We start from the raw sequence: 26,847 nt of genomic DNA, 5'->3' as shown, positions 1-26,847 counted from the left end.
CCGGGCTAGTTTTATATCAGTTTTAGCACGCCAGTCGACCAAGTGGGAATTGATTTCGCTTCGTGATTGGTAGCCTATATAAACGCTGACTTTCTATAGATAACTTAGTTGTCTGTTCGCCTCCGAGTCAACAGGTTAATACTAACAAACGTTTCTGAAACCAGGTAGGTAACCTATTATTAACCTATTATTATTATTAACCGCGAATAATTAACTACATTTGAATCTGTGAAATATATAAACTTAAATTTTATACGAAGAATTAAAATAATTCTTCAAGCTACTTTATTTATGTTGGATATTCTTATATTATATAACATTTACTTATATAATTAACATTAATCGCAGTATAATTAGTTTTTCTTTCAATATATGACGACGACCGATCGAAACTCATGTTTCTTAGTTCTTGTTTCTTGAGTCTCCGTAATCTGTTGTCATTTTCTTATTTAAAAAAACTCAACGTTCTTCATTCAAATTTATTGTATGAGTAACATTGGCCAATGGGCCTATTTTATTTTATTTCACATACAGTACATTGATTGCATTGTCTTGTCATAGAAGTGTGGAACTCATTCTGCCTGGTGACAAAAGGTCTATTTTATTTTTTATCGCCCACTTATTCAAATTGAGCATCTATTGAGAATTAAGGTAAAATCAATAATTGCAAAACGTTGAATGTTTTAGAATATAGGCCTTAATTTTTTAAATATAGGAAACGATTGATAATAAACCCTTTTAACAATTAACAAAATAATGAAACTGTTAGAAAGTAAGATTCGGTATAGTATGGAACGCTATGACGGACATAAAATAATATTATACAGGAAATATTTTAAGAATCTCTCACAAATAAACATTATTATAGTGACAAAAATGTAATTCATAAAACAAAACATAAAATTACTATTAATATTTCTGTAGGCCTATTACCATACTTGAATGTTTAATTTATTGATATGTTTATTGATTATTTATCTAGATTTCACATAATCGACAATATGGTTTAGAAAATATTATTTTACTGGGATTTATTTATGATCGATAAGATACGAGTAACTAACGGCTATTAGCAATAATGAATGCAGGCCTACAGATGGTATTTTTTTATGGAAATTAGATAATTTATAATGTTGATTATGGAGTTCCAGCTTGGTTGCAAGTAATTTGAACGCAAGTAATTTGACCAATTTCGTCTCATCTGAACTGTAGCTTGCCTGAGTCAACTCACTTCCGTTGCGCTTACGTACCTGCGTTGCGTCCTATGGGGGGGGGGGGGGGGGAACCAAAGACAAATTTACACAGAGCAAGGAACCGCCCGTCTGCGTTATGTTTAGGCCTAAATAGTCATAAGGAATAATACTATAATTCTATATGTTTTATTACCGTATACTGCTCTTCTGTGTAAATTGGCCTTTAGAGCGAACGGACATTTTTCTTTTCTAAGCCAGAACTTCATTCATCCAAGGAATCTTACTCCAAATACATGGACTTGGAATGTCTATGCATGTGTTTATTCAACAGTTTATGTGAAGTCACTAAAATCACATTTACCCTCAAGGGTAGCCAATAGAGCAACATGTTTACTAACAAAAACATATAAGTGAAAACCTGAAACCTGCTTAGCCTAGATTTTCCGCTCATCGCTGCCGGTCGTCCGTGTGAATTGGCTTAAATGCAGAATCATTTGGAATGCTAAAGCTTGGTTCCCACTAGCGACGCAACGTAGCACAACCCATACAACGTAAGAAAATGCCCTTCTAATAATTGTGTTTCCCCCTTCTGCGTGAAATAAAACCTGTGATGTTTGCAGCATTCTTGCGTCGTCGGTTCTTACTTGTGATTACGCAATACAGCACTTTGCGTCAATACGTCGTGGCGTTGCGTTGCGTCGCTAGTGGGAACCACGCTGAAGTACTATATACGGTAGTGAATATGTGAATTATGTGTCTACCTTATTAACAATACCTTTATTATGATCTACTATCTGTTTTTCTTTTGAATGAGTTTCTTGTTGTAATTCCTGCATTTACAAGACAGGTTACTTGGATTGTGTGACATTATTTGTAATTTTAAATTCTATTGAATACAAAATGAATATAAAGGAAAAGCTGTAGGCTACTTTATTATATCAGGAAGTATAGCATTTGGAGCAACAAATAAACGAAAGATACCGTATAACTATTATGAGTAAAACACGGTTTGATCTTGCGGAATACCGATGTATAACATTTCAGACAATTTCCCAAATCATTAGAGTATGGTTTTTTAAGAACACTTAAAGATGAATTCTTCCCCAAAATCATGAAAATGAGTTTGTAGTTTGAATAAAGTAAATCACTTCCATAGAAATAAAACGAAAAAAAAGTGTTTATTTATAAAATGACAACATAAATTGTTTTAATTAAGAATTATTTTTTCCATAGTGACAATACATATTTAAAGAACTGAGCCGTTTAGCCTAATGTACTGACATATATTTAAAAAATATAATTTAATAATAATTAATTTATAAATACGAACAACATTAATTTTATTATTATTCAAACCCTAATTTAGGCTATTTTAAGGTACAGTGACATTTCTAGCATAGAGACAGTCTTCATGTTCACGGAAAATAAAACAAAATTTATGAACTTTTTACTATGTAAGAAATAGTGCAGGTGGTTTAGTCTGAAATTTCAGTATTCACTAAGGGAATATTATTATTGTTACTGTCAACTCGGGTAGTTGCACCTGCTGATGGGTCGTAATCCCGCAAGCACAGTGCATGGAATGCGATTCTTTAAATAAACAAGGCATTGAATTATGATATAACATAAATATAATGATAATGAAAGAAGGGGGCACTCCTATACCTGGGACAGCCCTTCTATTTAGGGCCATGGGAACATTTTCCCATGAAACGAATGAGGGATGGGAACATGCTTTTTTACACTATACGGCCATCCATCCAAACCCTTGGACATAGTAGGCCTATATTATGGCGACACATAAAAAAAAAAAAACATTCAACCGAATAAAGATGTCTAAAGTTCATCAAAATTCGATTACCTATATTAAAAACAGATTAAGATGGAGTGGGGTATATGTCATGTCATTGTCTATAAAAGAAGTTGGTTGATGCAAAATGATTTATGTCAAACTGTATAGAGAAATTGAATTGACTTGCAGCAATGAAAAACAAATGTACTGGTGATCTTTATTTCCGCTTCACTTAAAGCCCCATTCCCTACGTTTTTTAGATCTAATTTAAGATCACAAACTATATTTAATGTAAAAATAATACTATATGGTCCTATTGCGATAACTTTTTTCGTCTTTAAACGGTTAAAAATGTGAAAAATAAGTCGATTCTAATAATTATAGCGGCCCGCTATAAATCCCAAAATGCATTGCGCGCGGATTGATATTTTTGTTTTTCACCTGTAATTCGCCCACTTTTCGATCGATCGTGAGGCCAAAACAAATGGAAGACTCCTAACTTTTCAGCGAAAATACCGGGTTTTCCCCAATTTGTATCAACGGAGTCTGGCAAAAATAGAAAGACAATTAATGCAGCAACTATACAACGTCAGGCTAGGTATATAGGTAGCGTACGATGTTCGTACGTTACCGATGTTTACCAGCTAGGCCTACAAAACTAAGCCTAGCTAGGCTAGGCCTAAGACCGTCCACGAGAGGTCGATCGCCGCGAGCTACTTAGGTAGTGCATTGTTTCTCACTTTTTATCATAATTTACCATAAAACGTACATTTAAGACAAGGAATGACATGGTTTAATGTTTTTAAAGTGATATATATGTATTATTTTCCAAAAAACGTCCAAAATTGCAGGGAAGGGGTCTTTAACCTTTCTGCCCTTTCTTTAAAAAACGAGATTTGTCCTGTCCAAGCAAAGCCGTAGGATATTAATAACCTGCTGTAAAGCTCTGTCTACACTATCAAACTTATGTGATAACAACATGTGATGTGCCCATATATGAACATGATGATGTCATATCACTACCATATTTAAGTATATCACTTCCATTATTTGGGCACACTTCTTTTGTCAAACTAATTTGATAATGTAGACAGAGCTTAAAGAAGAACATTTTATGGATGACCATTATAATACGGTATTTTCTTCCCCAAAAGAGGTTTACACTGTATATGATTCCCTGTATCATCTCCACATGGCACTCTCCGGTAATATAGGCACCATAACATGTGACGTCGTATTATGTTTGTTTATTATAGTATGTGCCACGCGTTACATGTGAAACAGGCGGTACTGTATCATATAATTTACCTATAGACATCAGAACACAGAAGCGGCTAATTGTTGTTGAACCAGCGATGAAAAAATATATGTAGCGGTAGGCTATATTCGTTTTTAATTTTTGATTTTTAGCCGTTTGAATACACGTATTTTCTAGATTTGTCATGCATTAAGTTGTATACAAATAATAAATAACAACAACACCAACATGTTTTAGGTTACCCATCTGACGTAGACATTTAGGAAACAATTATTCGGTACCCCAGTTATATCGTGTCATAAAACTGGATCGTTATGTATGACAAAACAATTCAACGAAACTATATTACTCAATTTTGAAAAAATAACATTATAGGACTATGCAAGGATATTCACCCGAAATTGTTAAGAACATGATGAATGAAAAGTTTTCCTGGCACTACGTTGTAAGTATAAGAAGAAAAATATATGATCCAACTAATAATAGACTGAGCAATCGTAAAAAAATACAGTAAAAAAACATAATGGGCCTATAATAGGATATTGATTAAAAGTAACTCTTTAAAACGTAACGTTTTGAAAACACGAATTTATCCTGTCAATTTCGTTCCTCCTCTATGTTATTGTTATAATTTGTATGTTCAAACTGAATCTAAATGTAAGAAAAATGTAACCACACCGTGTAATTTCAATAGGTTATTGACTGACTCGATGAAAATTCAATGAATCATTTAACTTTATACGTGTTCTAAAACATGCCTATCCACAAAACATCAAACACGTAAATAACAATTGTATGACAAAACTTACCATAAGTCAGTCCCTGAAAAATCCTGTACATATAGGCCTAGTTTAGTGGGTGCCCTACCATAATTCACTTCGATACTAAACGTTGTGAAAATGGTATTTAAGTCAAAACTTTGGTACGCGCGCGTACACACACATCGGTCGATATTGTGGACTTTGGACTCTAAGCAGGAATTGTAAAATAAAAGATATTCATACTATCCCTCCATATTATACATTATTGTGATTTAAATAATGAAAACAAAAATGAATAATGTAATCTTTCTCTAAAACGAAATAGTTGTGTAATAATAATAATAATTTAAATTAAAAAATTATACATTATTATTATCAAACCTAGTTTGAGTGATACATTAGGAAAGTATAACTTTAAATAAGTTATATTTCACTTCGTTCTTTGGTAAGTCTATAGGAAATATTAATCCAATACGATACTTGGCCTGCGGGAATTTTAGCTCCCATGGGTGCCACAATATAAAGGACCTTAGCTCACTGTTATTCACAACCGTGACATTTTGATATGATAATTTCATTATAACGAGTGCAGATTAAATAACTCAAAACATATCTTTAGTTTCAAGTTATTGGTTGAACTTTTGTGCCCCGGAGAAAACGTACCGGTATGCCTAGGCTAAAAGAAGCCTCGAGGACCACGGCATAGGTTAGTAAAGTTCAGTAAACGATATTGAACTGTCGGATATAATACCGTTTGTGACGTGTACGGACGCGTTAAAATTACTCTGTAGTTATGACAGCTTGTATACGTGCGCGCAAACTTTGCGCCTGGTGGTAAAATTAAAAATCGTAGAAAAGAAAACAAGAAGTACCAATTGAGAATAAATTGTTTAACGAAACAGAATGACGAATATAGGCACAGTATGTCTGTCACTTAAATACTTTTATTTAAATTTGTTTAAATTCATACGAATTCTTTGGACCACCAGAGATTCTGAAATAATAATAATAATAATAATAATACATGTTCATGCTACGGAAGCCATCTTCCAGAGATAACAAAAAATCGTAACCAGACGAGCGTAAAAAACAAAAATAACATAGCGTGTCAAGGGATTTCAGGACACCATGTTAATTAAATAATCGTAACTCCTGAACGGTATCAGAAAAAAAAATACTGTAAAATGTTCTTAAAAGATCGGCCTACGTCACTGTACGATTGAATAAAAAATAATTCTAGGAAAATGTATACGGTCATGTAATAGTATATTGTAGTGGTTGTGTGAATTCCACAATCAATACGGTTTTAATAATAAGGGAATACAAGAATTAAAATATTTATTTTTGTTTCTACTTTTTATCTTCTAGAATGTTTAAAGAAATTATTCCATTTCTTATGATGGCGTTGACTGTACCCGTAGATGGGTATACTCTGGAAGCTACCTATGAAGGGATGGATGAAGGCTTTCTCAAAACATTTGAGAAATTAACAAAAACAATTACCTTCCACGTCAAGCAAGACCAAGCACGACACAACATTACCATAGAACTTAAAAGTTCGGATCAACACGTTTTCACAGTGGAACCTGACGTCATATCCTTGGATGTCCTGCCATCAGATACCGTATCCTTCAATGCCACCATCATTGGCTTGTCTGTAGGAGTCGAAATCCTAACCATCAAAATCATTAGCTCTGAATCAAGCGAATTCGAAGAAGTCGTCAAAGTTCTACGTACACCAACGATACTAAATTTCATCTTCACGTATTTTCTTCTAATATGGTTACTGATATCGTACGTCAGTATGGGTACTAAACTTGACCTGAAGGTCATCTGGGGACATCTTCGACGTCCAGTAGGCGTTTCTATTGGCATGTTATGCCAGTTCATCGTCATGCCGTTGTTAGCATTTTGCTTAGCTAATGCTATCTTATCAGATAACCGTCAGTCTGCCGTCGGTCTCTTAGTCGAGGGGTCATGCCCAGGCGGATGGTTCAGTAACATATTTACGTTGCTTCTTGATTGTGACTTTATCTTAAGCCTAACAATGACATTTTGTTCAACGATAGCTGCGCTCGCCTTCATGCCTTTGAATCTCTTTATCTACGCGGAGAGATTTGTTGACGGTGACGAAGCTTTAAAAACGCCTTTTAAGGAAATGATTCAACAATTTGCGCTGATGGTCGCGCCTGCCTTAGTAGGAATCTTCATCCGATACAAACTCTCAAAAGTTAAAAACGTATGCCTTTGTCTCCTAAAACCGTTCGCGTATGTTCTGATATTTGTTTCAACGGGTCTAGGTGTGCCGTCGAATCTTTACGTTTTCCAAGGTTCCTGGCAGATATGGCTCGTTTGTTTCCTATACCCACTCGTAGGCGGCTTACTTGGTTTCGGCATTTCGAAGATCACACGACGAGAGCGTGAGCAAGCCATCACAATAGCACTGGAGACAGGAATTCAAAACAGTGTTCTGGCGACGACTGTTATCAGATTTGCATACCCTCAACCGGAGGCTGATCTTGTCTCTCGAATGCCTCTGTTAATCACCATTACCACGCTTATCGAAGGATGTACTCTAGTGTTGGGCTATCTGGTTTATGTGAAATTTGTCCAAAACAAGTATAAAGCTGTAAATGAAGATGACACAGCAAAAGTTAATGAGGAAACTGGTGCTCCTCCTCCAGAAAACAAAGATGTTGACCTTTCTGATATCAATGCGTCTTCTGCGACTGAAGCGTAAAGTAGTTCGTCCAATCAAGGCAATCTAACAGGATGCTGAGCTCCGGAGATCAAAGTGTTTTGTGTATCTGAGGCTGCGATACATCACGGCACTAAAAGACACCGTTCACTGCGGAGAATATGTATGGTACTGTTGGTATTTGTCGCAGCCATACATAAGATCAAAGGATGGTTACGAGTGTCTATCTTGGCAAAGCGAGCTCAGCTCTTGTTGTAGATTACCTTGGTCAAATATTGTGAGGCCTGTTCTAGCCCTCTCTTTGAACACCAACAAGTTATATTTTTAAATGGTTGTTTACAGTGTACGCAATGATACTGTATGTACAGTATATCTAAGTTGCCATGATAATGTCCTTTCATTATTTTTTGTCTTCGATGGCAGCCGATTCTCGGGTACTGTTTCTAAATGTGAGTATCATAGACAAAATCTGTGATACAGTATCTCATGTGTTTCATGTGTGACGCCTGTATCATAGATCCTAAACCCTTAATCTAACTTTTCATGATACTGGACCACACGTGATGACACATGGGACGCTGTATCACGAAATTTGACTTGATACTGGACATATATTTCCATATGTACAGTACAGCAATGAGAATCAATAACGGAATCTACTGAATTAATAAATGACCATAATATTGGACATCTTGATACTTTTGGACATCTTGATTCTAATTAACGCACTTTTTAGCATCTATAAACATACATTACAAATTTCCCGTGGTCAAAGTTCTAGAATGAAATTAGTAAATATATATACTTTTCCACATATGGCGTTTCATACGTATAATACTTGAGCTAAAAAAATCAAAACGCCGACTGGTGGACTAACATAAAAAAGACAATAACTACAGACTTGAGGCAAACCCTAAACTTAAATATAAAAACCAAAAAGCATAAATTTGAAGAATACACAAAATTCAACAATGTGTCAAGCTTTATTAGTATTAAAAGTAGACTTGATTTTAATGATAAAAATCATTAAAATCGAGTCACCTTTAGCAGAAGCATGTTCAGGTTTAAATAATTAAAAGAAGTCTTTCCCTAAACTGTACATACACAGAAAAACGAAATTTTAAAATGTAATTCACCAACTTTTGATACTCACAGATGTTACTAAAAACTAAATACTGTAATAAAATATTTCAAATATGATAGGCATATATTTTCACTATTAGCTTACACCTATATAAACAATAGGAATGCAAAGGTAACAACTTGTTCAAGCAGTTGGAACATGAAGAGTGTCCACTAGGTACAGTATTTAGATATTTTAGACCATCATTAACTGTCACTGGGGCCTAAACAGGTTGTCTAAAAAACTAATTTTCTTAACTTTTCCTAAAATACAAATCATCGTATGATCGTCACTGCCCAACCTTGTTTTCTAGAAAACTAAGACTTAGTTTTCTTGATCTAAAAAACCAAGAAAAAGGGCCTCACTGGGTTTTAGAAAACTTTTACCTACAATTTCTTAGCCAGGCAACCGTCCAAACTCTATATTATGGTTCTAGGCTTGCCAACCCCTCCACATTTGAGCAACTTTGAACAGATTTCACAGCAGTCTTTCGGTTGTACCTACCCTACTCCTCACAAACCCCACTCTTGCCCAACTAGTCAGCCTAAACAATTTATATCTTCTCACTTAAGCTAAGTTTACAGTGTTACAGTATACACTTGAAACTCCCATAAGCGGCCACCTTTGGGACCGGGAAAAGTGGCCGCTTACGGGAGGTTCTACCGATAGAGGGACAAAATCACATATATGGCTATGCACGATATTTGTTGGCATTCTTAACGCAACAGGCCTCTAAATCCTCCAGCTAATTGTATTTTATTGTTTAGGCCGTAAAGAAAGGTGGCCGCTTACGATAGGTGGCCGCTCACGGAGACTCAACTGTATAACCAATTTTCATTTGTACATAAATAAAAGTTAAGGTATGTTTACCGATTGTATTAACTTTATATTTGATTATATAATATTGATGATAATTAATGCAGTATTCTATTCATTATTCAAATTACTTTTTTGGAACTTGAATGACAAGATTATAACTGTTTCTATATTTATTAGTTTATCATTATTATTATTCTTATCATTTTATTTTTTTAGTTTATTATATTTTAGGTATTTTTGTACAATATGTTTTTATTTTTTATATTAAGACGTCAATATAATTAAATGATTGATATTTTATATGCTTGTACAGCCTTAATTGTCTTCAACACTTTCTCTCTGGTGGTGCGGCTCTGGCAAATAAAATCACATGTCAATGTTTCGTTTCGTTCGTTCACGACGCTCTAAGCAGCTATTTGCCTAATCGTTTTACTTGATATGCATGTAGCTGAATTTACTAATGCTGTTCGCGCAATCTGACACAAACTTGAACTGGAGCCGGAGCCAGACCTGAGCAGGTGTGAAAGACGCTTTAATTAATTGCCTTAAAATAGTCTCATTAAATGAATAGGTTTAGACTTATTCCAACGAAAGATAGCAACACTACAATTGTGTCTTGAGTAATAAATGTATATACAATGTTACATTTTTTTATGAAGTTTCTGAAAGGTACACTACTAATGTGCACTACTAAGTGTAATTATTGTATCACGTGCAGTAAACCATTTCAAATATGTATAATGAAATTTAAAAATTAAGTCTCTTTCAAGGTCACTATTTTTTTTAAAGTACCCCCTTAAAATTATATTGACTGCTTATTAACATCCAATTATATACTGTAATAATAACAGTTACCTTACTATGGCAATATAATAAGAGAAAATAAAGTACAGAACAGAATCAACATTGCATGATTTATCTATCTAGTCATACCTATTTACGCAAGTATTTTTCTGTACTTGGAAATCTTGTGGCGTCATAGTCGGTATCCTTTTGTATACGTTGTTTAAGGACGTTCTTCACCTGGTCTTCGCATGCTGCCTGTAGTTGCTCGTCTTCTCTCACGTCTTGCATGAGCGCAGAAAGGCTGGTCGTGGGCTGCACGCCCGCGCTGCTCACCGCTCGGGATAAACTCTCTTCTAGGAATTTATCGGTACCGTTCTGTATGTGTGCTTTAGTATCTTGCATTAGCTAAAGAAAACATATAAAATAATTTAAAAAGTTACAGAATTCTATGAAATAAACAAGATTTAACTAAAAATTGGATTGAAAAAAGTGGGGGATTGACATGACCTAGTTAGTTGGCCATTGAATCAAAACCTTCCTAATATAATCATGTTCAAAATAACATTTATTTATTCAATAATGGCATATTATTGTAGAGTATAACATAGGTGTGTATTTAAATGAACATGGTAATAAACCATCATTTGGGGTCTTCTGTAAAAGAAATCAAGTTTCTTGTCTCGAGAAAGACCCCACAAACAATACATACAAACTAATAACATTTACTTGTTAAAATAATAAAAAATAATAATAAAAATAATAATAAAAAAACAAAAAGGATGACAATAAAAATGACAATAAAAATAGATACATTCAGTGTACCACAATCATAATAATATTTAAATTAGTATAAAGAAATAAGATATTGTTTTTAATTTTTACAAAAAGTATAGAGATTTAAAATGCTTTAGTTTGTCATCAAGATCATTCCAGATTCAGATTCTAGATGTACTTACCTTAATGCGCTTAGGAGGGAGTGTGCTAAGATAAGCATCACTAAAGGCCGCTTGAGGAGCTTGCCGTCTTTGTCGATTGATGTCACGCTCAATAACTGGAACCCAATCCTGGTAACATCAAAATAAAGATTTTTTTTTTTTAAATGGCACAATTTACAATTTCCTTTTTTGATTTATTCTAATACCAATATGATATATGATTAACAAATTGAACAGGTATAAGACACTTTCTTAACAAAGGTTAGGCCATTACAAAAAATATCATGAAATGGAATGTTGTAAAAATACAGTTCGTTGACATTGACTGAGACAGCATTGCGTTAACGGTAAGCGGGAAACCGCATAGCTTATCTCACGTATAATATGTATCAATCATAACCGGATATCGTCCGTGATTTGCATAAATCAGCATAGAAAACAACATAAATTCTATATTTTGTTTTCCTGCTTAACGTTACCACTTGTCTGTGTAAGTATGACAAAACAAGGCAAGAAAAACATTGACGTACAACTGGTACAGATGCATGCCATCTCTCAGTTCCAAGAAGAACCGTTCCAGTACTGTCAACACCATTTGCCTGCATTCTAGAAGACTGCCTCATTGTCGATCGGTCTGGTTCTGATTCCGAGACAGTTGAGGATACCAGATTAGCAGACGCCTCATTTGCATCATCATCAACTTCCATTGCCTAAACGCAATATTACATTCAAGTTCAATTAAGTTATTTTCATAGTGTTCAAATTTTTTTTACTTAAAGAACATTACTTATTCATGAAGCAAGTCAACCATGAATATTCATGAGGCAAGTTAACCATGAATATTCATGAAGTCAGCCATCCATAACTTTGAAGGAATAATCTTTACAGTATAGTGGACTTCATACATAAATAATTTTAAAAATGTAAAAAGAATTACATCTGGTCTGTTGTTTTCTTGTGTACTATTTGCGTTTCCATTTCGAGACGTCTTTCTTTCAACTTCAGATGTAGAACTAGCAACAGCTTCTGATTCTCTTTCTACAAAATAACCACAATAAATAATTCAACATTTTTACACATTCATATATATTTTAAGTTACTGAAGATATTAGCAAAGTAGTTAACAAATAAGCTTGGACCTAGCTTTAAATTCTTGATAGAACTACTCTAAGCCTCAGTTCTTGGTCTGCAAATGGTGTTTCATGCTGTCTGTTACTAAAGTAATAATTTAGATACTGTGTGCCCAATTCAAACAATTTTCTAGCTTACCCATTTCTTGCTGTGTGTCTGTCCTTACAACATGTTCAAGAATGTCTGCCTCTGTTATCGATAGATTGCTGATAATTTGACCAAAATTCTGCGTTGTCATTGAGATCATTATGTTACTAAATCCAGAGTTAATATTCCCCATCCAAGTGCGCTAATTGAACAAATTGAGAACAAATTTTAAAATGTTACGCTGGAGGAACTAACTCAAATCATGAGTATATTATTCACATTGAGGAATATTGAAATAATTGTGATAAACCAGAGATCAGATGTAACTAAAAAATAATCATCTAAACTTTTTTGTTTTAAGTCAAAATAAATTATTTTTCTCTTAAATCTTAGATCTTCATTCTCTTCATTCCATATTATAAAAAGAAATCAAGCCTCCGTTTTTCACTTAAGATATAACTGTCTTGACTTAAGCGAAAAGAATGATAATTGCTGTACGGCTTTTCAATTAAGAAATTCTTTATAGTGTGAACGTACCATACAAGCTACCATTGTATCAAGAACTGGTTGTTGTCCGTTCATACAGTAAATATTTAAAACAATCCATCTGTGTAAACTATCACGTATCATGTTGTGCAGAGTGACTCCAAAGCTAGGATCATCTATAGATAAACAAAAATGTTAAAAATTACAATAGAATCCCTCTTAAAGAGATAACTTTAGGACAAAACAAAGTGTCCTCTGAACAGGGATTGGCTGTAGGTTTAAAACATATATTTCCACTCATTCCTTTCACAGAAAAGTGTGCTCCTTTATGGTGTTGTCTCAAAGAATGGGTCTATTGTAGTATGTTTATAGGCATACGTATCCAACATCAAGCAACTCGCCATTTACAGGATGGATAAACTATTTTATAATTTATCGTGTGCTTATAAACTAAGTCTCTTTAGAAGCGTAGGGAGTGGAGTTAAAAGATTTGAGTTACAACTCTGGCACTAGGTCATGATTGAACCCTGGACCTTGGGATTAGAGGCAAGCATGTTAAGTCTCCTCCTGTTAGATTTCCCCATAGTCTCACAGGTCTACCTATAATATGTTTTTGATAATTCTGTTTAAAATGATAATTTAATTTTCAACATTTCAATAAAAGCATTGTCGGTCAAATTCAATAGTGATATTGATAACTAACGGCCAGTTATTATAAGCAGGAATAGATTTAGTAATCAACTAAGGTACTTACGATCATCAAGAATGTATTTAACCATTTTTAAGAGTGCGCTCTGAACAAATTTAAGGTTAGTAGCTTTGATGTCAACCCCTTCTCTGACACTTGTGATTTCTGGTGCATCTTCTTCCAGTTGGTTTATCACTTCCAAAGCAATCTCATTCACTGCCAACTGTAAAAGAATTCAACGTCATGATAAATGGAAATCAATACAAAAACAATCAATCTATTAATCCTATGAACACACTAATCTCATTCAATCACTGGCATGATAAATAAGAAATAAAATAAAATCAGTCAATTCATTAATTAAACCAATTAATGATTCCATTACAGTATTAATTAGCTAGTAATCCATAAAATCAATCTATCAAACACCCAATCCACACATTAATTAAACCAATTTAATTAAATAAAAAAATAAAATATTAAAAAATAAATGAAAAAAAAAACCTACTGTAATGTTTTCTTCACTTGGCTGTCGCCCTCTTAATACTTTCTCGTTCACAAATCTACGAAGACTCTGCCGATTTTGCTGGAGTGGTTCAGAACGTCCAAATATAAGATGCGACAGATCTGTCATCGTAAAGTTTCTTGCGTAATAATCAAATGCCTCGTAAAAGAAACCTATTAAGTAAAAACATTTGTAAAAAAAATAAACTAAATACTGTATTGTATTTTAGTACAATTACTACTGAACTAGCTGGTCTGGTTCCAAATGCATTAATGTTAAATAAAACCAACTGACTTTCAGATTTTGTTAATTTCCCACAATGCAGTGAAGTAAAGAAATTCAAATTTTATAGGGAGTTGGGGTGTTATTTTTGGCATTATTTAAATGTTGTAGTCAAGCTTTATCTGGATGTTATTTCCATTGTAAGGTAAGCTTGTTAGGCCTTGTTTACCAGCATCTTCGGTGCTTGTCTCTAGTATGAAGAGGGGCACTTAAGAAAAAAAGGGTTTGTTCGAACTCTTCAACTCCCTCCTGACTACGGGTTTGGTAGTACTCTAAAATATTATAGTACTAATAAATGTATTCATTATTTGGGAATAGATGAACCTGATGAAAAGAAAGGTCTAAAAATAGAAAAAAAACAAAGTACCTTCAACATGCTGCTCAGCATAAGATTGGTCAAGACCACTTAAAAATTGATGAATGGTCAATGCTGAATCTTGACCAGTTGCAGCCATGGCGACATGCTCTGAGATCCCTTGCACCAAATCAAAAAACATAGTCTCGGTAGCTGAGGGCGCTTGGTTGCTTTGTTGACTTGAAGACGTGGGTCCGTTTCCTGTGTTTGGACCGCTACCAGGCGACATATTTGGGGTTCTTCGTGCAAATTGCTGCATTAATTCTAAGAGACCTTCGCTTGATGTTGTGCCACTTTGTTGACTAGATGATCTGTTTTGGTTCCCAGTGGATGTTGACGCATTTGGGGTTCCGGTTGCCGATCTTCCTTGTCCCATTCCTCCCAGTAGAAGCTGGGCAAACGGGTTGCCCCCTGCAGATGAATTACTTCCTATAAAATGTGAACCAAAACATGTGTTATATGAACAAGCCGAACACACTGCTATATTTACTAGTAATAGCTACATCTCCATTCCCATATTAGGTACACATAATTGTGTTTAATCATAGAGTTATTATAATATATCATGTTGAGTATATTAACACCAGTCAGTATTTTATCAACTTTATACATTAACCAAAACATTATTAATTTGATTATCATTAATAATATAAATAATTTTATAAAAACTGTACTGTATTTTTTTTTCAATTATCAATTTATATCTTAATATTTTTTAACAGATACGGTTGCCATTTTGAGGGGTCATTTTGAGTTTGCATCACTTCGCTATATCTAGTTCACTCTCAAGTTATATAAAACACCTCTATGTTTTTAATCATAAGCTTACCTCCACCTGCTGTCTGTTGGTTCATAAACGTTCCAATAAAAGCATTGGCAATAGAGCTTGCTTGAGCCCTTGTCTGTGACTGTGAATTGGTTGAAGAGGTACTTGATGAAGTGCCTTGTGATGTGGTTGATGGAGTGGTTGGCTGAGGCCTAGAGCTCTGTTGTTGCTGCTGTTGGCTGGGCAGGTTTTGAAAGGCTCCAACAATATCTTGAAATATGCCATGTAGAGGCTGTATATGAGAAAAAAATAGCATTTTACAAATAAGTTTGTTTGTTTGTTTTATTAGTTTCTCCACACATTTTAAAATAAAAGATAAAAATTACAAATTGCAAAAAAGAAAATTACAATATAAAAGAAAAACATCAAAAATGTACGGATGGAGGTCAAAATAAGTTGCGGACAACTTTAAGTCGTGACCACCAGTTAAAAAAAAAAAAAAATGAAGGTATACAATAGCAGTCCGGCTTACATAAAAAATACAGAAGCTTAAATTGCTAAGACAATAGTACAATTACAAGATGAACAATATGATAAGGTATTCAATTCAATAAAGGGAAGAAGAAAGGAAACAAGAAGAACAAGAACAGGAGATTTAGCTGCCATATGCTGCGACCAAAGATTTTTTTAGGTTAGATTTGAACAAAAGTAGATACACTAACTACAGAAATAAATTAACTAAACTAATACGACTAAGAAAAACGAATTACCTGAATGAAGAATTTGAGAAAAATAAAAATAACTCTAAAAAAACATGGCGAAATATTAACAATTTATTAGGAAAAAATTACAATTCGGGAAAACCGTCAAAGATGTTCTTAAATACAAACTATTACAACAATGAACAAGATCAAGCGGAAGCAATGAATTCATATTTTATTAATATTGGCAAAAATATAGCAACTGATCTAAAAAATAAAAGAAGTAATAGAATAGATCCACTAACGTTAATGTCTGGCAATTACGCCAATTCTATGTTTATTAGGCCAGTAAATGAACATGACATTAAGAAATATATTGATAATCTAGATATAAGTAAGTCACCTGGTAATGATGGAATTGGTGCTCGTTATATTAAACCATTTTCGCAATGCCTAACAATACCGATTAAACATATTGTTAATATATCATTGACAACTGGTTGCTTTCCAGATGAATTAAAGATTGCCAGAACTGTGCCTATATTTAAGGGTGGCGATGAAAATGACATAACAAATTATAGACCTGTTTCAGTCTTGCCTTGTATTTCTAAAATTTATGAAAGAGTTGTGTATGATCAAACGACTCAATACCTTGACAAACTTAACATCATTAATAAATCACAGTTTGGTTTTCGAAAAAACCACTCTACGAGTCATGCACTTTCACAAACAATAGAAAAAATTACTTCAGCAATAGATGAACAAATGATAAGTATCGGCGTCTTCCTAGACCTTTCTAAGGCATTTGATACGATAGATCATGAGATTCTCTTACAAAAACTCAAATTTTATGGTATTCGGGGCATTGTTCTTGAATGGTTTAAGAGCTACTTATATATGAGAAAACAATATGTTCACATGGGAAATTGTAAATCAGAATTAAAACTGATTGAATATGGAGTACCACAAGGCTCAATTCTTGGGCCGTTACTTTTTATAATTTATACAAATGACATTGTTGAAAGTAGTAAATATTTAGAATTTGTCATTTTTGCTGACGATACTAACGTATTTTTTAAGCACAAAGATATAAACCTTTTAATTAACACTTTAAATACAGAATTAAGTAAATTAAGTGATTGGTTTACTGCAAACAAATTGAGTCTGAATACAAAGAAGACCAAGTTTATCGAATTTAGAAGCATGTATAAGAAAAAAGATACCAATAACTATACTTTATTTATTAATGATGTTGAAATTGAAAGAGTTAGTAAAATTAAGTTCTTAGGTGTCATTCTTGATGAGTTTGTAACATTCCATGATCACATAGATATCATTACTATGAAAATTGCAAGGGTCATTGGTGTAATGAACAAACTTAAATATATTGTTCAATCAGATGTTTTGTTAATAATGTACAACTCGTTAATTTTACCTCACCTAATATATGCAATAACTATTTGGGGAGTTGCGGGGGCAACAAAGCTACAGAGAATACATATACTTCAAAAACGAGCGATCAGAATTATATGTAAAGTGCATTATCAGCATCCATCAGCAAATTTATTCTATAACAAAAACCTATTGAATATTTTTGACTTGTATGAAAAGTACACTGCTGTATTTATGTTTCAATTCCGTATGGGCAATTTACCAGTTTCATTTAACTCTTTTTTTACAAAAATGGAATCTGTACATGAGTATGGTACGCGGAAGAAGAGTGATTTCCGTATTCCTCTAAAAAGAACAAATATAGGACAAAGAAGTATTGCCTATAGAGGGGCAAATATTTGGAACCGTTTACCTGAAAACATAAAGTGTGAAACTAAAATCGGAAAATTTAAAAAGGAAATACAACAATTATTAATAAATAAATACTCACTCATGTAGAGTTCACTTTTGTTACTTTTACTTTTTATTTCTATTTGTACTTTTATTGTTTTATTTGCTAATTAGATATCTGTATTATAGGGTAATGCGTTTAAGAGCTTCGGCTCATTGCATACCCGTTTTGTATCAAATAAGTTTATAGAAATATTCTTGTGAAAGAAATACTGTATTATTTTGTTGTTGATACAAATAAATGGTACGTATATAGTACCGCGAATGATGAACAAAAGTAGATTAGGAAGAGATTTTAATGAAATACTTAATAAATTCCATATTTTTGGACTGTTATAAAAAATCGATTTTCTTCTTAAATGAAATGTATGCTTTTCAGATAAAATATTTGTTTTAGCAAATCTTGTATTGTAATTGTGAATTTATCAGGTTGTTGTTTAGGAAATAAAGAAATAATATGATTTGGTAAAGAGTGATTTTTTAGACGATACATAAAAATATAAGTTTGTAATTTGTGTAAATCAAATACATTAAGTATATTAAATTTATTAAATAAGTTTTTGGTGTGAGCTATTCTGGTTGACCCTGCACAAATCCTGATAGCACGTTTTTGTAGTTTGAAGATGTTGTCAATATTGGTTGCTTCAGGACTCGTCCAGGGACACAAGTAAAGAAATTTATCAATTGTGGTAGCCCAAGATATGTTACAATAATTAATATAGGGTAAAACTAAGGTGTTATATAAAGATAAAAGAATGTGCTGTGGGAGATAGTGCTTTAGTTTATTCATTATTCCAAAGTTTCTAGAAATTATATTTGAAATATTATTACGATGGGACTGCCAGGATAACTTTGAGTCTAGGAAAACACCGAGAAATTTTGTTTCATTAACTTGTTTGATTACACTATCATTAATTTTAATAACAACAGAGTCTATATTTTTTATTTTATAATTTAAAAAAATATAGTTAGTTTTATTAATATTCAAAGATAATTTATTTAAATTGAGCCAATTGGAAATCTTAACTAATTCATTATTTGTAGTTTGCACAAGTTCAGTAATATTTTTGTGTGAAAAAAAAATGTTAGTGTCATCAGCAAAAAGAACACAATTTAAGAGGGAAGAGGAATTAGGTAAGTCATTAACATAAATTAAAAATAGTAAAGGTCCAAGTATAGAGCCATGTGGAACACCACATGTAATTTTAGAATGAGAAGAAAAGTAGGATTTAACTGAGACAAATTGTTTACGGTTGCCTAGGTAGTTCCTAAAAAAATTAAGAGCAAGGCCTCTGATACCATAGAATTCAAGTTTTCTCAAGAGAATGTTATGATCAATTGTATCAAAGGCCTTGCTAAGATCAAGAAAAATACCGATAGTAAAATAAGTACATTCAGGTCATAATAAAAATGATATATAATGATTTCAGGTAATTATAACATAGAACCAGTGGCCAAACGGATACGAGCACTCACTGGCTAAAACAAGGGGCTCTGGAGTTCAAATGGATCTCAGAAGCAGGGTAAAAAAATTACTAAAATACAGTAAAACAAAAAAATAATAGTAAACTATTTAGAAAAATTAATTAAAAGAATGTTTGATACTGTGAGTGGTGTTGCCTTTTCCAGAATGTCAAAAATTGACCAATGTTATATACTTACTGGTCCTACATTTGAGCTCGGGGCTGGTGCTGGCCTGGTCCCTTGAGACTGACTTGGAATGTGGCGTGATTGACAAGGTAAAAACGCATCAAACGAATTACCGTTACCGGAAAGCAGATTAAACATTCCTAATGGTGAATGAGCTCTTTGTTGGTTTGCACCTGTTGGTGCTGTCTGTGACCTGGAACTGGTAGAGCTACTGGTTGAATTGGTGCTGGTAGTGGTAGTGCTTGATCTGCTGCCTACTGGTGGCAAGTTAAAAAAAAACAAGAGCAATCAGAGAGTTGACACTTCCGCCAGGATTAAAAAGAGTCAATAATCGGGATAAAGATCCGCCTTTTAGTTTTGACGTACGGCCTTGAATTGAGATACAGGTAATTAGGCTATTTTCTTTTTTACCCAGTGCCAAACATTTGCCATTTGTGAAAAAACTTACTAGCAAAATGAGCAACATAACTATAACAGGCACAGTAAATTAAATAAGTCTACAAGGTAGATGGTGTGAACACATTGAAATTAACTTTTAAGATTAGCGGTCTGAGCGTGAAATAGGCATAAGTTGGGCCTTACTATAAATATCTTATTTATCATTCAAGAGTTACAAGATACGTACCACTTGGTTGCGCTCCTTGTTCACTAGATGCTGTGGTAGCACTTGCATTTGAACTTGAAGCCGGTGCAGGACTTGACGCTGGTCTAGGTCCAGCAGGACTTGAAGCAGGTACAGACAAACCAGGACTCATAGACGGCCGAGGTCCACCAGAACTTGAAGCAGGCCTAGGACCTAAATGAAATCTAGATCCTGAATTGGGCCTAGCTCCAGCTGGGCCTGAATTTGGCCTAGATCCAATTGGGCCTAAATTCGACCGAATTCCGGTCATTTGTACACCTGGTAGTTGGCCTGAAATGGCCCCCATTAGAGCCGACATAACCTGCGGTGTGATTGGTCCACCTTGATGCGGAACTTGATGTATATGTATTGAAGCTCCTGGAAAGAGTTAATCACAATTTAGATTTAAAGCTCTGTCTACACTATCAAACTATTTTGACAAAAAAAGTGTGATGTGCCCAAATATGGTAGTAATATGCTTAAATATGGTAGTGATATGACATCATCATGTCCATATATGGGCATATCACATTTTTTTGTCACATAAAGTTTGATAGTGCAGACAGAGCTTTAGTAAAACATTTAATTTACCTTACAGAGTTTTACATCACATTCTGAGTATTAATGCTTAATGTAACTTGTCGCTTACCTCCATTACTACCACCGCCTCTTCCGGGTCTTATTACACCCCTACCAAATGCTCCTTGCGGCTGCTGTGCCCCCATCATCCTTGGTGGAGGACCAGGAATGTTTGATATCCCCTGAGGTGAGATAACAATCGTCTGGGTGTTTGACACAACCATGTTTGAGACTCTAGGGTTAGTGGTGCTAGCTGTTGTTGTTGGTCTGGTTGTTGCAGCAGTAGGTGTTGATGTTGTGGTTGAGGAACCTGTTGTGCTGCTTGATTCAGGGGTAGATGCTGAAGCCTGAGAGGCTGCAGCTTCTCCGGTTTGGTTGTGGTTTTGGTCTTGTCCTGGTGGCATGGTCTGGTTGGCATTGATGTCTCTAGATTGCTGATTATTTCCCCCTTGTCTTGAACCATTGAAGGCAAATATTGCGGGCGGTAGACTAATCTAAAACAAAAAACAATGAAATCCCTAATTTCACATTCTTATTAGTAGTACAGTATAATTTTTTAATTGAAAAAGCAGAATAAAAAACTAATATTTAGTCAAAATGTAATCATAGCTGTAAGCTTATAATGGCTCTGAAACAGAAGGGTAGAAATGGCAAACAGAATATTTCTGAGATACTTTCCTGTTCAGTCTGCAAATTAAAAATCCTGCAGCAAATGCAACCACCTAGCGACTATTGTTATTTAATTGAAAATCTTTTTTACATACTAATTATTACCTAAAATTATATTATAGAGGTTGAAGTGAGTCTATTGTTTTGCCAGGCATTAACAAAATACAATATTTTGACACATGAAAATATTAACCTATCATAAACCAAGGTAAATTAATGTGCTACAGTATAACTGTGTACCACAGTACCTGTATTGGAACCGGTGGTCCTGTCTGCGGTACTCGTAGGTTTCTTGGTGGTGGTGATGTCATATTTGAACCGCAGTCGGAGAGCGAATGGTACACATGACTGATGAGATGCATCACTTGACCAACCAGATTCTGTGAACGCTGCGCATCTCGCATTAACCGTGACTAAATGTAAATATAAAATTATCATATTAAGCAATCATACTACGGTAATTAAAAAAAGAGGTGAATAAAGGGACTGTTGAATGCCTGTACTACAATATTTTTTGTTTGTAGAAAATACATACATTGCCATCGTAAGGAAGATCAGCTCTCATCATGTCTCTATAACTCTCCATATGAGGTCGTAGTCGTTCGTTCAATCGCATCACTTCATCTAAAATGTCCGCCATTGCAGTTATAGGTGGATGTCTGTCGAATAAATAATAAGAATGTTTAAGTATGGAACGGAAAATGTATATTTATACTGGGCGACCTCTTCAACACAAGACTGTTCTCCCAGAGGGCCCAGCAGAGCGCCATGTACAGCCCAGCGGGAGGCAACTCCACTCTTTTCAAATAGTGACCAATATTTTCAGAAGGTATCCTGTCCAATTTCTACCAGGTTCATAGTTTATATATAATTTACCACTTATCAACCATTTTGCTAAGGTCAATCCAGAGATGAACTTATCTACAATAATACTTACATGCTCTGTCCACTACCTCTACTTGATGTACCTGACTGTGTGTTAGAGGCTCGGGCACCACCTTGGCTATCTTCTTGTGTTGTAGTATCACTTGTATCAGTAACCATTGGTTCTTCCTCAGTGGCTGCAGAAGAAACGGAGTTGGCAGCTTCAGATGATGATGCTGTGGCACCACTCTCACTGCTGGAACCTTCAGTTTGATTTTCTGCCTGTTGTGGTGGATTCTAAAGAAGCATAGTTTTCAATGCAATTAATTTGTAATTAACACTACAGATGACTAAAAAGTATAAAATATCGTAATCAAAATCACATTTTTCTTAGAATAGCTTTCCCGCTCATGATAATTATATAAAATTATTATTATTATTATATAAAACTATAAATGCCTAATCATTTTTTTTGTTCTCTAAAGGCCTTTTAAGTAGAACGTTCTTTTTTTGCGTTTAAGTAAAATTTAATTTCTTCAGATGTACATTTTTATAAGAGAGCGTTACGTATATTGTCATGTCACATATTAAAATATAATAAATAGTTTATATTGAAGAGTATGATTTAAAAAAAAAATTTAACCAAACTAAAATTTAAAAACAATATATTTATGGATGATTAAATACCTCTAGACGATCAATAATAGCGTTGGCTTGCCGTATCATGTTACGTGATTGGTTAATTCTAACTTGTGATGCGCTGATCTGATGTATCGGAACTTGACCAAGATTAATGTGAACATCTACGGACGAACCATCGGGCTAAACAACAAAAACAAGACAGTGAATGTTAGGTAAAAATTTCGAACAATTTCCACAAAATTAACAATAACAATTAATATTGCTATAAATTGATTTAAAGTTAGCTATTTTTAAAAGTAAAACGATAAATAATCAGCTCCTCTATGACAAGGAACTGGAAGTGCTTCCCTCTTTAAATATTGATCAAATAAATAAGATTTTAATAGGTACCGAAGATCTTGATGTGACACGAGCATTGCGACCCAACTCTCCCATGTCAGATACAACTTGCTGAACTATACGCTATAAATAAAAAAACTTGAAGGTAAAACATTTTCTAAGTTTGTATTAGCAATAGAGGCCCCTGAATTTTACACAAGCATGCCAATAGTGAGAAATCTTGTTTCATATAGGATTTCAGAAATAGGAGATCAGTATCCACAAAAGACATTTGCAATAGGGATTGGCCATAGTTTAATTGCCCCTTTAATTAAAGGAAAGTGCCCTCTAATAAGGCTGTCCTAAAAAGGTTCAACAGTAGTGACAAAAGAAAAATGATGAATGACATGAACTCTGACCTGAACTTCGACCTGATCTTGCAAATCTGAAGGCAATGATATGGATCCAACAAAAATGTTACTGTCGTTAGAAGCATGTGAGCTGGACGAGGTGGAACTGCTTGATTCTGCATTGGTGCTCGTAGCAGGTCGCTTTGATGGTGGAGGGCGCTCTACTAAGTGAATAACCTTTCCATCGACGTTGTATTCGGAAAGTTTCTTTCCATCTTGAAGAACCCGACCTTGGTATATCAAACGTTGAAGGTTCGCTGTAATTTTCTATAGGAAAAAATAATATACAATGTTTTAGTAATATAAACATTGTTTTATATTATTAAAGATATTAAGATATATTACAGCAATGTTTATTAACTGAATGCAATATAAAATACACCCAGAAGGTTTAATGTACTATAGCTCTTTACAATAATATACCAATTTCCATATAATTTACTAGAAAATAGTTGTTCTGTATTCTGCTAACAGTACAGTATAACTGGTTAAATTTACTCTTATCTATGTATGGAATTGTGCTGGGGAAGAGAGGATTGCAGGAACACAAAACATCAACATTCATAATACAAAACACCCAAAAATAATTATCTACTGTACACAATAGGAATATGATAGCTACTGTATATCCTTGACTACTAATTAACTTGAATGCACAACAACACTTATTTTATTGTGCCAATGTGCAAAGAATAAAATAAACAATTATTATATAAAGTGTAAGATAGTGTTGAATGCTATTATTTTTGTATACCTATTTTCTGAAGTTCAATAGCTATTTGTATGTACATGTACATATATTTCTACCTACCACATCCTCTGCTATCTGTTCCTTAAATCCTTGGACTGTGATCTATATAAACAAAGAAAGAAATAATGTTCATACAAATCTGCTTTCACATTTGATAACAAAATCAATAACACAACTATCAATATTCACTACCATTATTATTAACCAATTGGAGAAAAAAAATTCATTTCTCAGATAGAACAGAAAACAGTGAAACCTTTTCTTTGAGAAAAACCCTATTAAGGTAAATCAAGGTCAAGCAAAAAAAGAGGCAATATATGACATGTCTGAACACTCCTATGTCCAACCCCTATTTAGGGGATACCCTTTGGGCTGACACTTTGTTTGTACCGAAGGTGTACCCTAATATGGGTTACTGTATTTATATTTGTTTTTGGGTATATAGGCCTATAGGCTACAGATCATTTATATTATTTTTATTCACTACTTACATCATCTGAAGTTGAGAATGGTTGGGTTTTAGAGTCCAACGTTTTGATGGTCACTTCTATCATATTTCTTTCAAATCTACACAAATTTACAGTACTGTACTAAAAATAAATATAAATAGATTCAGAATTAGTAATACTCTGTATAAGGCCTAGGCCTAGGCTACCGTAGTCTAGAGGCCAGTCTATGCCTAGCCCTAGACTAGAGGGCCTACTAGCCTAGCTACTATAGGCCAACTAGGAGGAGGGTAGGGGTGTCAAGTAAAAAAAGCAAAAACAAATAAAAAAAACACACACAAACAACAACTTAACAAAGCGTAGCGTTAATATGCAGGAGGTAGAACAGAATCTTCTGCGACAGTGTAAATATATTTTTCTGTAAAACAAAAATAAACCAAACTAAAACAAGGAAATGAAATCGTATTAAGAGCTAGGCCCAACTGAAGACTGGACAGGCAGCATATGTAGCCGGATCCAACCCAATAATAAGCACACCAGAAATAACTGCGATAATCTGTCAAGAGATGGGCCTAGGCCTAGCATTTTTCGCTGAAAAGGCCACAAAATAATCTTTAATAACGTACTTACACAAGCCAAACTTGGCTAAATAATTTAACCAACGTCCTAATTGAGTAAAAGTTAACAAATGCAGTCAGTTTATTATTCAAAATGTTGTGTTGAAATACAAATCAATTTGTCAGAAACGCGTACTACGCTAGGCCTACGTAGTTTTCGTTCTTTAATTACCCATAAAGCTAGCTAGGTAGTACTGTTATTTCCCAGGCAGCCGGTTATATTGCGTGGTTTGGGAATTTCTGATAAACATCATTCATCCCTCTGTCACCAGAACCTTCTGGTTGTTCCATCATGTGAATGTCAATGACTAATTATGATCTTTAAAATATCTGTTTACTCATTTAGCCAAAAAAATGTATTGGTGTTGCTTTAGAAATTAATTATGAAACACTTGCTTGTAATAACTAATTGTTCATACGTTTTCTTTGTTGTGAAGAAATGTTATTGAAATTATTTATGAATTAACCAAATCTATGTGCCGGTCCCTTTTATTTATAGGGTTAGGCCCATAGAAAGGAAAACAAATTACATTGGGTGTAAATTCACAAGTCACTAGTCAGGTTAACATTCATTAAAATAAAAATAATTTAATCGAACGAAAAATATTGAAGTTCCCCGATTAAAAAAATGTTTTACTTTAGGCCTAATCAAAGTTCATTCGGATTGCTACTACTAGACCTGTCAACAACGCAATAGTTTAAACAAATTTCATATTCTGCATTTCTGTTCTTTTGATAAGCTATTGAAAATTGCATTAGATATTACACAAATATGAATTAATACATTATAATATTATGTACATTACTGAACTATTAAATAAACGACTATTGAAGTTGTGACAGGATTTTAAAAATGAAAACGCCCTCTGTAATAATTGATTCAGATACTGTATCTCTTTGGAAAGTTTATCGTACGTATCAACGAACAACAACCAACATACACATTCTTTGAATAGTACCATACAATAATAGTTGTTAGCCAATTATAGTAAAATGTAATAAACAGACCTACATTATCAGTTAAATTTATTTGTTTTTGCATATATTTTCATATGCCATAATATGATGATA

General features: G+C 33.9%; 2 protein-coding genes across 6 annotated transcripts; one reads left to right on the top strand and one right to left on the bottom strand.

Moving 5' to 3' along the window:
• Positions 1 to 84: 84 nt before the first annotated feature.
• LOC140047365 (ileal sodium/bile acid cotransporter-like) lies at positions 85 to 10,544 on the top strand. 3 transcript variants are annotated; one of them, XM_072092346.1, is made up of 3 exons: positions 634 to 651; positions 4,242 to 4,360; positions 6,373 to 10,544. In XM_072092346.1, exon 3 carries the CDS (start codon positions 6,374 to 6,376, stop codon positions 7,742 to 7,744), a length of 1,371 nt encoding a protein of 456 aa, XP_071948447.1. In that variant the 5' UTR covers positions 634 to 651; positions 4,242 to 4,360; position 6,373; the 3' UTR covers positions 7,745 to 10,544. The 3 variants fall into 3 exon arrangements, with proteins under 3 accessions (XP_071948446.1, XP_071948447.1, XP_071948448.1); XM_072092345.1 differs by lacking the exons at positions 634 to 651; positions 4,242 to 4,360 and adding an exon at positions 85 to 164; XM_072092347.1 differs by lacking the exons at positions 634 to 651; positions 4,242 to 4,360 and adding an exon at positions 3,595 to 3,706.
• On the bottom strand, positions 10,534 to 25,927 carry LOC140047363 (large proline-rich protein BAG6-like). 3 transcript variants are annotated; one of them, XM_072092342.1, is made up of 22 exons: positions 25,790 to 25,927; positions 25,205 to 25,303; positions 24,774 to 24,815; positions 23,972 to 24,229; positions 23,625 to 23,696; positions 23,280 to 23,414; positions 22,666 to 22,889; positions 22,264 to 22,387; positions 21,977 to 22,141; positions 21,130 to 21,553; positions 20,484 to 20,858; positions 19,871 to 20,115; positions 15,729 to 15,957; positions 14,912 to 15,328; positions 14,266 to 14,435; positions 13,824 to 13,980; positions 13,121 to 13,245; positions 12,635 to 12,785; positions 12,303 to 12,403; positions 11,896 to 12,075; positions 11,387 to 11,494; positions 10,534 to 10,835 (listed from the first exon to the last, which is right to left on the bottom strand). In XM_072092342.1, exons 2-22 carry the CDS (start codon positions 25,265 to 25,267, stop codon positions 10,578 to 10,580), a joined length of 4,023 nt encoding a protein of 1,340 aa, XP_071948443.1. In that variant the 5' UTR covers positions 25,268 to 25,303; positions 25,790 to 25,927; the 3' UTR covers positions 10,534 to 10,577. The 3 variants fall into 3 exon arrangements, with proteins under 3 accessions (XP_071948443.1, XP_071948445.1, XP_071948444.1); XM_072092344.1 differs by having other exon boundaries at positions 19,871 to 20,112; XM_072092343.1 differs by having other exon boundaries at positions 25,205 to 25,298.
• Positions 25,928 to 26,847: the final 920 nt, after the last annotated feature.

Source organism: Antedon mediterranea, chromosome 4 (genome assembly GCF_964355755.1).
Source record: "Antedon mediterranea chromosome 4, ecAntMedi1.1, whole genome shotgun sequence".
NCBI lineage: Eukaryota > Metazoa > Echinodermata > Crinoidea > Comatulida > Antedonidae > Antedon > Antedon mediterranea.
The sequence above is the reverse complement of the archived record's forward strand: the minus strand, read 5'-3'. Positions and strand labels throughout refer to the sequence as shown.

Coding starts and splice junctions, on each gene's coding strand:
- LOC140047365 (XM_072092345.1), top strand. CDS start 6,374: ATGTTTAAAGAAATTATTCCATTTCTTATGATGGCGTTGACTGTACCC.
- LOC140047363 (XM_072092342.1), bottom strand. CDS start 25,267: ATGATAGAAGTGACCATCAAAACGTTGGACTCTAAAACCCAACCATTC. Junction 23,697..23,971: donor AAGATCAGGTCGAAGTTCAG/GTCAGAGTTCAT, acceptor TTTTATTTATAG/CGTATAGTTCAGCAAGTTGT. Junction 22,388..22,665: donor AGAGGTAGTGGACAGAGCAT/GTAAGTATTATT, acceptor TTTATTCGACAG/ACATCCACCTATAACTGCAA.